At 40.2% G+C, this 12902-nt stretch overlaps 1 protein-coding gene across 2 annotated transcripts in view; it reads right to left on the minus strand.

The window, feature by feature from the left end:
* ADGRL4 (adhesion G protein-coupled receptor L4) overlaps window positions 1–12242 on the minus strand; it is a 161549-nt gene extending 149307 nt beyond the window's left edge. Inside the window, exon 1 of one of the 2 annotated variants that reach the window (XM_075759764.1) lies at window positions 12206–12242. In XM_075759764.1, coding sequence (XP_075615879.1) covers window positions 12206–12236 — 31 coding nt within the window. In that variant the 5' untranslated portion in view covers window positions 12237–12242. The remainder of the gene's footprint in view (window positions 1–12205) is intronic. The other variant, XM_075759766.1, reaches the window with a different exon arrangement.
* Window positions 12243–12902: the final 660 nt, after the last annotated feature.

The raw sequence follows: 12902 nt of genomic DNA on the forward strand, positions 1-12902 counted from the left end.
AACTTTATATCATTAAACTGATGCATTGTATTTTGTGTAGCCAATTGTGGTCACGGTGTAAATCAGGAATTTTGTAGCTTGAGAACCTCAGATGTATGCTCTGTGCTTCAACAAAATATAATTTCCTGTGCAGATTCTGCTACGCAAGTCGATTGTTCTTACCAGAACTGCTAACATTTATATTTCTTTAAACCAAAGTATTTTCAAATCAAAACCACAATGGTAACTGTCTAACACAGCATACACATTCCACTGGATAATCAATCCCTTTCTAGTTCATGCAGTAAAATCACCTATTCTTGGCCAGTGTTTCATTGCCTGTGCCTCCAACATTTTTTCCTCCTCTCCCCTACATATCTCTATACATCCATCCTTTTCTGTCTCTTCTCTGACTGTGTATTCCCTCTTTCAGTTTTCCAATGCCATCCACGTTTTGCTTCTCTCAGCCAATGTTTTCCACCCAAAAAAAAAAGGGGGTCCTAGTGCTTGTTCCTTTCTATGCACCATAGTCTCGGTCAACTGTAGCACCCTCCTTTGCCCAGGAATTGCCAGGGAGACAGCTGGGAATACAGACCCTTTGAAACCACCACAGAAAAGGCCAAAAGAAAGAAAACCAGTACAGGTGGGAGCAGCAAGTGGGGCTCACACCCCAGTTTGGGAATGCAGGTGGGCAGACAATGCTTGCTGTAAGAAGCTGGAAACAATGGAACTGATGGATGGGAGGATTAGGCTAGATGAGTAGAAAGGAAGGGCACTGTGCAGAAACGGACAGAAGAAAAGATACATCAAAGGGTTCAAGTACGCAGTAAGACATTTTAGGATTAAGCTTTGCTGATCCAAACCTCTAACTGCTGGAGGTTCACCCATCACTAATCTTGTCCCCCTTCATTTATGAGAAAACATGACCAAATATAATCAGTTACAGGATTCTGGGATACAGTTATATCAAATTATATCTCCTGTAACAAGATGCAGTGCAGTGGCATGGCCTGCATTTCAGCTGTAGTAGCAGTCAGCTTCTTCCCTTAGATGTCACATCTTACTGTAATTTACTATCTGGAAGACTTGTAATTAAAACCATATGCCTCACTTTTTTTTTGTGCACATAAGGGGACCCACATTTCTATAAACTTTGCCAATTGTAAACTCATCTCTCTCTCTCCGCTAACCTGTGGCCCAACTGCGTGTAATAAGAGTAATTTGGAGAATGATATTTGGTTACACTCTATTGCTGCAAATTGCTGCTTTCCTCTAATGGCCTGAAAAGTACAGAGCTAAACCAGTTAATCTGAAATAAGCTACAACTGAAAGCTACATTTTAGGAACAAGCGATTATATTCTTCTAATTAATGCAACATCACTTTGCAGTAACTTATATGCCTCTTCTAATAGCAAGGGTACATTTTAGGACAGATACCCATCTCTTTGGTGATGCAGAGTGGATGTAAACCTGTCACACCTGAGAAACTTTGATACAGAGAAAACCCTAGTGGGAATAATGCTGACATACCTGGCTGCATGCCACCCTCCTGCCCACAGGTACATCACACACAGAACTGCTACTGGAGTAGACCGAAAGATGTATCTGAAATATTACTGCATTTTGGCTGCTGTCAGCTACCCTCCTCAGTGCCCATACCCGTCCCAGTCCTGAGCAGGCTCAGGGACGGGCAATGAAGTGATGGGTACAGCCCTGGCCCTGCCAAGCACTGGGACCAGCACCAGCTCTTCATAGCCTTCATGTTAAAAAGGCACAAAACCCCTCAGAAGGGGTCATACTTTATCTGTCATTCATTGGACTGTACCCATGATTTGGGCATTTTTTTTTTTCATGTTAAATGACAGTCTGGATAGCTAAATTTTTGGCTGGTTTTTGGTCACCTGCAGACTTGCTCACATTCTGGCATTGTGGCTTTGCATCCCATCCCTGTAACAGGAGCAGAGAGCTGCCAGACAGGGCGGTGCAGGACAGAGATATTGCAGGAATGAAGGCTAGACACCACAATTCAACACATTTTGATTCATTGCTGTGGATAACTTCATTTCTCATCCTTGGACAGCTTTCTCCTGGATATCTCAATAAAGACAGGCCACATACACAGAGATTTTTACCATACTGTCTATCTCAGTCTCTCTCATCAATAGATACACGAGATGATAGCCCTACAAATATCAGAGCGAAACCTTCTGGTTACAGCACGAGGGTCAATTGTTCAGTTAATGTAACCAAGCTCCACTGACTTCAGTTGAAAGACACCCATCTATCAGTGGAGAATCTTTTCCCTTCCAGCTTTTTGCCTTCTCCCTGTTCAAAAAGCCCTAACAACTCACAAAACCAGGGCAATTTTTCAAGATGCTGTTCACAAATATTCCTGTTTTGAAGAGATTTTAAACATCAGCATTGCTGTTCATCTATTCATATCATTACTGAAGTTTCATGCACAAATGCAAGAGGCTTTAGAAGAAAACATTACTTGTCCCTTACTTTGTTTTATTTCACCACAGCACCCACTCCTACTGCACCCTACTCCTCCTTTCCCCCTCAATGCCAAGGGCATATTAATGTGGCTTTAATCATTCACTAATGTGAGAACAACATCGTGGCACTTTCTGTCCTCAAGTCATATTGTGAGTTTAATGCATATTTCTGATTTCTATAGATCCAACAGTTTAGCAATCAACTAAATACTCCTTTGTTGTCATAAAGAAAATTCTCTACCTTGAAACACTAGGATTCGCTTTTTATCTACATTTTACAGTTTTAGTTCGGTCATTCATTTTAAGCAAGAAAAAAATTGGAGGGACAAGACCAGCTCCATGAAGTGCTTGAACAAAAAAAATTTTTGGAAGAAAATCTAAGGAGTGTCCAATCACTGCATTGTCATATTATTTAATTCAAGAAATACTGATGTTTTCACTTTCAAAATGTCATTTTTATTACTTAAAAAAGTTTCCAAATTAAAACTTTAATGGTAAAACATGAGAGTATGTAACAAAATGCCCAACAAAACATTTTTTTCTGGGGGAAAAGGATTTTTCTCTCTTACTCATGTCCTATAACCTTTAGAGGGGAAAATCCAGTGTTGTTTTCATTATGACATTCTTTCCTCATCCTTCCCCCCCCCCCCAAAAAAAAATCATCTGATATGGCTGTATTTACTCAGCACTACTTTTAAAATACCTCCAAGAGTCACAGTTAATGCTGACACACGAGGCATGCGCTAACCTGTGATGGCATTTGTATGACAGCTGAATTTGCATAAGTGATGAACAAGGACAAGTTCAAAAAATAGAGCTACCATACAGAGAAAAAAATCATAATATGACCATATAAAACTAAAATGAAAAGTGGTTTTACTTATTCTCTTTTCTTACTCAAAAAGTGGCTGTAAGGAAAGAGTATTACAAAATTTTGTCTTTCGGGGTGAGATGTGCTTAGTAGCACTATTCTTCATAATTCCAAACAAAACCGTTCCTGTATGCCATTCCTCACCCCATTTCATCTTCTGCCTGACTGGGTGGAGCTGACTGCTAAAGGGCAGTGACCAGTCACCAGGGTTTTTCTGTAGACAACAGAAACCAGCATATATATATATATACACGCACACACTTTTATATATATAAAAATGTGTATATACACACAAACAGTGCATTATCATAGGTAACTGTATTTGATCCACATTTAGTATCTGCCTGCCTAGATCCCAGTAATAGAAATCCACAGTTTTTGATAAAAGTTCAGTTACTGCTCTGAAATTATAACCCACTGCAACCATGTGTTTTGTCCTGAACAGAATATGAATTTGGACAAAAATTGTGAAATACGGTGCTATTTGGGGGGTATTCCCTATAGAAAACTTTCTGCATCGTGTTGAGTAAACGTTTATGCAGAGCATTACTGCTGATGGACATTGACTCTCATCAGCCATGCCAGAACCTGGAAACCTGTTATCCTCCTTGCTTTACTGAAAAGATAATATACTTTGATGTGTTTCAGGGAGCTTTGCTGATGCACTCTGCACTCCAATCTCACAAAAAATGTTGTACTAACCTGTCTTGCATAACAGCAGATGACCTTTGCCAAGAGAATGTCACCTCTGAAACTGCTTCTAAGTGTGATGACAGCAGTTTGCCATTTTTAAGAGCACAGCATCTCGAGCCCATGATGGTAAGAGCTGGCTGTGAGGTTAGACTGTCTTTCTGGATTTTTTTTTTTTCCCCTTCCTTTTAAATGAATCTCCACAAAGCACCCCAAAACAAAGACATCATCCCAAAAAAGAGAAGGCTGAGCAGCAGATTAAGAAACAGGCTTCTATAAGTCTCCAGACAAAAAGTTTTTCCCCTCCTCTTCGCCTTTTTTAGTATCTCTTATAATAACGATTGTACCATATGTTTGGGTGCATTCTTAAATTATAAGAAGAAAAGTCCAGGTTATAATTTCAGTGAACTAATCTGATGGCAGTTAGGTCCCTCTTTCCCCCTTTTTTCTCCTGGATATTCATCTTACATTGGATTGCAGTTTCAGACCTGCATTCAGATGAGCACAGCAATATTATTTTAAAGTTATTGATTCAAAAGATGGCAAGGGAGAAAGTCTGGGTTGTTATGCCAAAAGCACCTGAAATGAGAAACCTGTCACAAGGAAAAGGATTATCTTGTGCTGAAGAAGGATCAGAGCCTGAGAGAGTCACGCAACAGATGTGCAAGAACTGCAGCCAGAGACATCCCGACAACCGTGCCATTAAAGGTGTCATTGCAGAATGAGGATCTGTCTTAATCCTGGAAGTTTTGGAGAAGTGGAAATACACAGGCCCAGGTGTACAATCAAGAGTCTTTAAAGCAGCTGTTGACTAATTTGTACAATTTAAGTTGTCTTACATGTCACAATATGTACCCAGCCTTGTACTTAGAACATGGCACTGAACGTATCATGTGCTTGATGTTGCATAGTGGGTCTTAACATCATTTGGATAATACAAAGTCAAAACAGTCAGCTTCGTTAAGGATCCTCAATAAAGTAACCCTCAGAGGTACTGGGACTTAATTACACGCTCTTACAACATATCGGAGATAGAATGTGCTCCTTCAGGGGACAGCAGATGGTGGGTTCCTTTTTTTGGAGTGGACACCTGGGATCACCCCAACATGTGTGGCATCCACACCCTCCTCTGGGCAATCTTACCTCTGGACTTGCCAATTACATTGCATTTTACATCCCCCTGAAGACTGTGTTAGTACTTTTATTGTATTAGATGCTATTCATATATGTGGAGAAAGGACAAAGACAACACAAAACCTAAGCCCCCATAAAGACACGTATCACAATACTGCACTGTCATAGTTCACTAAAATCTTAAAAAGGATGGCAAAGAGCTCATTAGAGAGCAGGACTCAGCTCTGTGCCTTGAAATACATCAAAAAACTATAGGTTTATTAGTTTGGAATAAAAGTTACTTTAAAATAGACAAACTATCAGCATCAAAAGATTTTGTGTTCTATTTGAGCAGTGAATATTTCAAACAACAAACTTTGTTACAAATATATGAGTGGCTATATGACAAGACTTGTCATTGTGCATCAAATGTATAAATTTTCACTTGCTATCAATAAATGTAATTTGCTATGAAACTGCATTATCTTACTATGCTTAAATTAATTATATTAAAAATATTTAGAGCAAGTGTTTGTCATTTGTCACTTTATGGCAAACTGACTGACTAGGAGTCATATTACATAAAAAACACTGGCTGTGATTGTGTTGAACACAATATTTTCAGGCTTCTTAAAAGCCCAAAGCATCCAGAGGGCCAGAAAAGTAAAACCTAACCCCACTCTCACAATTCTCTGCCCCCCCCTAGATAATTCCACAAATAGTAGGGGTGAAAGGAGCTTAAAGGGGCTTAAAGTGCCTGAAAAGAGCAAGATTTATACTACCCAAAGGATCTCTTGTATCATCACCATCACTTTTGCATGATGGAGAAACACTGACTGCTCCTTATACTAACGACCAGTTTCCTTGGCTTCTGCTGTAGAAATTTTGGCACAGCAACACACGTGGGTTCAGAAGAGATCAGACTACATGGAAATCACATAGTGGGCTGCAGTCACTAAGGAAAACTTCCCCCAAAATTCTTCACACTAACACCATTTTAAATCCAGTGTTATGATTTCCTGCACAGCAACTTTTGTTCACACACTTCAGAATGAATCAGGGCCAAGTGCAGGAGATGGCACAAACATGTCCTCTGGTGTAGTTATGCAACAGAGACATTTCACAATTAATTATTCTAACCAGATAAACTTCCAAACATTGCCTAGAGAAATCCAGCATCCAAAACAACATTTAAATACTGAATCTAGGAAAACAGTCAGGAAGTTGAGAGCACATATACATTAATTGTTTTTTGTTGTTGTTTTGATGTTTATACTTTGGTACCTGAAACAAGACTAAGAGTTCACTGTATGAAGCAGAAAAGCATATAGATACAAGCCAAACAAAGCCAACCTGAGTCTTTGCAAACCACTGTCCTTACATTACAATGGAAAACTAAATGCATCCACACTATTCGGACCTGTTCTTCTGGTACTTGCTGGGTAAAAAATTAGGTTACAAATGCCCACTTCTGGCATAGCAAAAGAAAAAGCGACACAGCTCTGGTTCAAGTAGCAATCGTTATACTCTAGACATAGATTATGCTTCCAAAAAAGGAAAAGTTTGAAGAGACTATTTTGGTATCTAAAATAAAGCATTTTGAGGGGATCTAGGTTTTTGGAGATGGATGATCTGTTTCTTCCATAAATCAGCTCCATCTAATAGGTCTTAAGTAAATACTGCAAAAACAAGGCACACATGTATTGCTATTGTAAATGAAAGAGGTTATACTAAGTGCATGTGTCCAAGCAGAAGTTCACTGTAAATTTATCCCATCTTAATAGATATAGAGGATTTTAGGCCACCATAAGAGCAAGAGCAACGTTTTGGCTTTCTCAGGTATCTTATCAGTGAAAACTTACCTTTCCATCAGAGTCATAATTGCATGCTAGTAGATATACTAAATGTATGCTCCCAGGAAGGATTATCGAGTAAGCATTTACTATTAATGTTGCTGATAAAACATGGCTAAATTATTTTATAGCAGAAGAAACACCTGGGGGCAGGAGGAGAAAACTGCTTTTTAAGTCTCCCGTGGCACATTAATTTGGCTTATTTAAGTCAAGTGAAGTGCTGAGTGGTGATAGAAAGGGAATTTTGATGAAGCGTTCAAGATCTGTTTACTGTCCTCTCTCGCACTGGGCACAACAGAATTGCTCACAGAAAAGAAACTGTTAAGAATATGAGTAACGGCAGTATGAGACCTGGAATAGTTTGTAAATAAATAAATACATCGTCCAGCCTGGTAAATATTAACTGCCTCTTTCTACACTTCCCGTCTGTATTATCTCATTCTAAACCAAGACGAGCATTGTCCTTTGGTGTCTAGAGAATCTGGATGCAAGTATCTTAATTCTTTTGTGCAGCAAGATTTTGTTCACGTTTAAACAGTTAATGTTCCTTTTTACATCCCTTTGGGAAGTTCAGCACTGACATCAGAGTGTCCTTGATAGTAATTGGCAGTTCATGGCTTATGCTCACATATGTACATCATACGCACAAGTACCACCTTATCACCAGTTCTGAACAAAGTACCTCAACCTGAATATATGCAATTTTCATTGAATACATCCCCCTCAGGAGGTGATAGGGGCCAGATTCTCATTCTGGATAGAAAGTTAGAAAAAGTACTTATTTAAGTCCTATTTAGCATAAGCAAAGACATCAGGATCAGGCCTTGCATATTTAAAAAGACTTTATGATTTAAAGCTACATTTTCAGCATGAAAAACGTATTAATTTGAAAGACATTGAAGAAAGCGTCAACAGGCTTATTTTGTGCAGAACAAAAGCAGTCACAGTAGTAATGCCCAAGTTTTACCTGCCCTCTGTTAGCTAAGAACAGCAGTGGCTAGAGAAGGAGCATGGTTTAACAGCTCATCCAAAGCAACCTGGCTGGTGCAAGCACCGCTCTATGATAATGCACTGGTATCTCAAGGAGTCCTGGCAGAGGAGCAAAAGACAGAGAGGATACACCATGAGAGTATCATTAAACTAAAACCTTTGAAGAGTTAATGTAATGCCCTCAGAGGCATGCAGGGACATAGTTCTCATCGCCCACCATGTAAATCTGCATGAAATAGAGTAGCCTGTGCTACCTTTGTGCTGGTCGCTGCCAGCAATGAAGGGACCTGAGAGCCAGTGACAAGTGTTCAAAACTCAGTAAGGCTCCCCCAGGAAGACGGTCTTAATATTGACAAGACGTTCAAAACAAACAAAAAGCCCAATGCATTTGCTGATACTTCTTGTACTGTTGGATTCCTTAAATATCATTATATCTGGCTGTCGTGGTTTAACCCCAGCTGGCAGCTCAGCCCCACGCAGCCGCTCGCTCGCTCACTCTGCCCTGGTGGGATGGGGGAGAGAATCGGAAGTCTAAAAGTGAGAAAACTCATGGGTTGAGATGAAGACGGTTTAACAGGTAAAGCAAAAGCCATATGAACAAGCAAGGCAAACCAAGGAATTCGTTTACCCCTTCCCATGGGCAGGCAGGTGTTCAGCCATCTCCAGGACAGCAGGGCTTCATCACACGTAATGATTACTTGGGAAGTCAAATGCCATCACTCCAAACATCCCCTCCCCTTCCTCTTTCTTCCCCCAGATTTATATTCTGAGCATGACATCATATGATATGGAGTATCCCTATGGTCAGCTGGGATCAGCTGTCCCGGCTGTGTCCCCTCCCAGCTCCTTGTGCACCCCCAGCCTACTCCCTGGTGGGGTGGGGTGAGAAGCAGAAAAGGCCTCGGCTCTGTGTCAGCACTGCTCAGCAGTAACGAAAACATCCCTGTGTTATCAACACTGTTTTCAGCACAAATCCAAACCACAGCCCCATACCAGCTACTATGAAGAGAATTAACTCTATCCCAGCCAAAACCAGCACACTGGTAAGAGTCCTTTCAAGAAACCAGAACACTGACACTTGGGAAATTATTTAGATACTATACAAACTGATTTAATGGCATTTTAGGAAGAGAGAAGCAGACACAATTAACATCAGCCTAAGCCTTTGCTTACTAAAACCTAAAGACCTGTATGATTTCAACTTTAGTCAAAAACTGAAAAAGTTTCAGAATTGATTGTCCAAAACTGAAAGCTGTTATTCTCTAGCATACAGTGACAGATAGTTTAGAAATTCTATAGAACGCTTCATATAAGTCTATTCAATTATAGAAAGCTTTTTCCAAAGAGAAAAAACTCTGCAGAGTGGACTACTATCTACTGTACTTACCATTCTCAGATTGTAGTTTATCAATTTGTTATATACTTTACAGGTACAGAGAGATAGTGAGAGCTTTTTGGCAAAAAGGAAAGTTCTCGTCTATTTGAGAACTTAATTCCTGCAGTTTATAGCCTGAAAATTGCTATAAACACACACTGAAATTAAGTGCTTTCTGTGTGAGAGAGCTGTTACACAGCTGTGAGATTAGGGCCTGATGTAGCTTACCACTCCATTACAAAATTTGTTGTCCTATATTCAAAGTCCCACAGGAACTTCTGTTTAGCTACAAGTCTTTATGCAACGCCAGTGCCCCCAGCGAGAGATGAGGAAGCGTTATCCCTGCTTGTCTTAGGTCTCTTCTCCTTGCACTTGCCATACGACTAAGAACTCAAGCTTGACCACCATTGCCACGCTCTGGTTTTTTTGCCATTAGAAAGCATCATTTCTAGTGTGCTGGATAGTCTGCATCAAAGAAATTCTGCTATGGTAAAGTGCTAGTAGAAGCTATCAAACTTCCCATTGAATGGCACGGATTTGGTTACACCCATGTGATTGTTAAACATCCCTCCTCCAGAGGGCCGGGAGGAGCACTCCACCGCCTTCCTGCAGTCAAAGGGAACGCGTGAAGTTGCCACCCAAAGCGATGGGCTGCCGGAGCTGCCGAGGTGGTCAGGGAGCTCCATGCTGAAACGGCGGTGGGGAGGGACGCTGTGGCAGGCTGAATATGACTGGAAGAGAAGGTAGCAAGGAGAGAAGTAGTTGAGCGACCGAGCTCTGCCTCAAAGCTTTCCATGCCCAGGGAGGGCCGGCAACACATTTGTTTCTTGTCGCATTCAAGAAAACAGACTTTGCGTAAATTCCTTCCAACTAGGGACAGGTTGCACTAATACATGCGACTGCCTATATTCTCCATTCGCCTCCTAAAGCGGGCAAACCTACAAGGCTACAAACAGTGACTAATTGTTTGGGCCAAAGGGGCAAGGATATAAATGAGCTATTTCTCATTACGCTGTTAGAAAATATTGATTACACAGACACAGATGGCAAACGCTAGTCATGCTGGTATTCTCAAATCTCTCCACTGAACCTATCTGGTATATATTCATTATTTTTACAAGTTCAAATTATGACTGTTTTCCCTATTGACAAACATGGGTTAAAAACATAATAAACAGAGTGGCTTTGTGTTGGTATTATTAATGAATTGGCAACAACTGTCTCTGTGCCGTTCATCTCTCAACAGCTGTTTATATTTTATTTTAAATCTGTAAAAACATTGCTTTGTAATCCCTTGATCTGTACAATAATTTCCTTTTGTTCTGAGCCGTTAAAGGTGTCTTTGAACTACTCAGGGGAAAGAAAAAAAAGAAAAAAGAAAGAAAAAAGACTACTCATCTGTTCCTTCAAGACAAGACCACTTTCATCATAAAAAATGAACATCATAAAAAATGAACACCGAAATCAAAGCAAAAAAACAAAGGTGGATGAACTCTGTACTGCAATAGGATAAAAGTCAGGCTGTCTGTGGAAAACTATCAGTCATTATTGTTTTAAATTGCTCTTGATTTGTGCAAAAGAACAGACCAAGTCAGCCGCGCCTAATCTTTCTTCAGAGTTATCTTGTGCATTTATTCGCTGCTCTCCGGCTCGCTAGGAATTCTGCTCACTGTTTGTCACAGCCAGGAACAAGACTGTTAAGCTCACCCCTTGTTGATAAGTAGGCGTTGTTACTTATGGATATCCTGTTGTGTTGGCCTCCTGGAGTCCTGAATTTTCTTATTGTTCAAGCCACAGTGATTTCAGGGCAGCACTCTTTACGAAATACAATGTCTAGTTGAAAATTTGTCAATACAGGTTCTAAAAATAGCTGAGGTATGAGCAAGTACAAATAACCTTCTCTCGATTTGCTTCTCTATAACAACAGTGTAACCGGAAAAAAAAAGAAAAAATCTTTAAAATCTGGAATGAGAAGGCAGTGCCTCAGCTTGTGATTTATTGTATCGCTGAAGAGATTAGAGACAATGCCCGCTTCTGAAACAAAGCACATAGGTAAATGATGTATTCATTACACCACTGGAAGAGCAAAATAAAACATGCCCAATGAGGAAAGTATTGTCAGCAAAGAGAATAACATTAAAAGATCTCCGGGCCAGCCAGTTCAAATCAGAATAGCTCAAATGAAGCAAATGAAACAAACAAGATTTACAGCAGCATTACTCCATTTTCTAAAGTTACAAAATCTCATAAATGTATGTTCTGGGGAGAACATGTGGCCTTAGGGGAGCTGCATAAAGGTGATTATTAAAACACCTACTTAGGTTGTAGTATATTAATGCATATCTTCGATTTGAACATACTTTTTGGGATATAATGGCCACTTTATTTATTTGCCCAAATAGGCAAGTAATATTATATAAGCCTCACACTATTTTGCACTCAGAGAATTCCATGAATACCAAATTTACTGAATAATGCTTTTTAAATAATAATAATTAAAAAAAAAATCAACCAGACCCCTTTTATAGCTTGATATGCTCTTTATTACCCTGCTCTGAAGTATATGACATTTAGGAGAAGGCAGGAGAGAGAAAGACAGATAGAGTAATCTAAAAGGGACAAAAGAAAACCAAGAAGCATTGTTGAGGGAAAAAGAGAAAGAAATATGAGAGGTTCTGATCTAAACAAAAACAGAGAAAAAGACTTGGAAAGAATTTCAGAAAAGAAGTATGTTTAATTGCCTACAGCCCCAGGAGAGGTAATTTATGTGCCAACAAGTTATGGAGGTTTTATGTGCCTATTAGTCTGCTATTCAATTAAAAAATGTGTACTTACCATGGCAACCTCTATGTCTCATGATACACATGCTAATTCTAAGATATCTCTATAGAGCACCTTCTTAAAGAAACATATACCACACCACCAGCCACAGTCTAGATTTCCAGAGTCACTACAAGGCAGGAAAAGGAGGAGCCCATACAAGAATAAGGAACGATAGGCTTGGGAGCAGGACGTGTAATCTTACTGCACTGTTAGCAACTCCATATGGGAACGAAGCGGTGCAATGCGTGCCCCTCAGGGCAGCTCACCGTACCACCTCACCAGCCTTGCCCCTGCAATTCCCTTCTTGCTCACTGAGATAATACTCTGACGCTTTGCAACAATTCTGCTTTTCCTGTGGGATCTGTTTTGGACTGGGTCACTAATTCCTTAGGCCCTGCTTCCACAGAAGCTGTGTAAGCTTTCCAGTCTACTCTCCTTTATTTAAAGCCTGCTAGGACATGCACCTTCGCTTTGTTTCAGCCTTCGCTGGCTGAGAATTCCCTTTCTCACCAGCCCACGTCAGACTGGCTGTTCTCAGCAGGCGTTGTCCTTCTCCCTCTTCCTTATTTGAGCTTCCCATAACAACAGCTATTGGCAAGGCTGACCTTCCACTCGCTGGCTTACTTCTTTTCAGATAAGCAGTATCCGCTGCCAAACTTCTTGGTCAGCCACGTGTAGTTAATGGATCAAAGCATTTGTCAGATACACA

The sequence above is a fragment of the Balearica regulorum genome, chromosome 8 (assembly GCF_011004875.1).
Source record: "Balearica regulorum gibbericeps isolate bBalReg1 chromosome 8, bBalReg1.pri, whole genome shotgun sequence".
NCBI lineage: Eukaryota > Metazoa > Chordata > Aves > Gruiformes > Gruidae > Balearica > Balearica regulorum.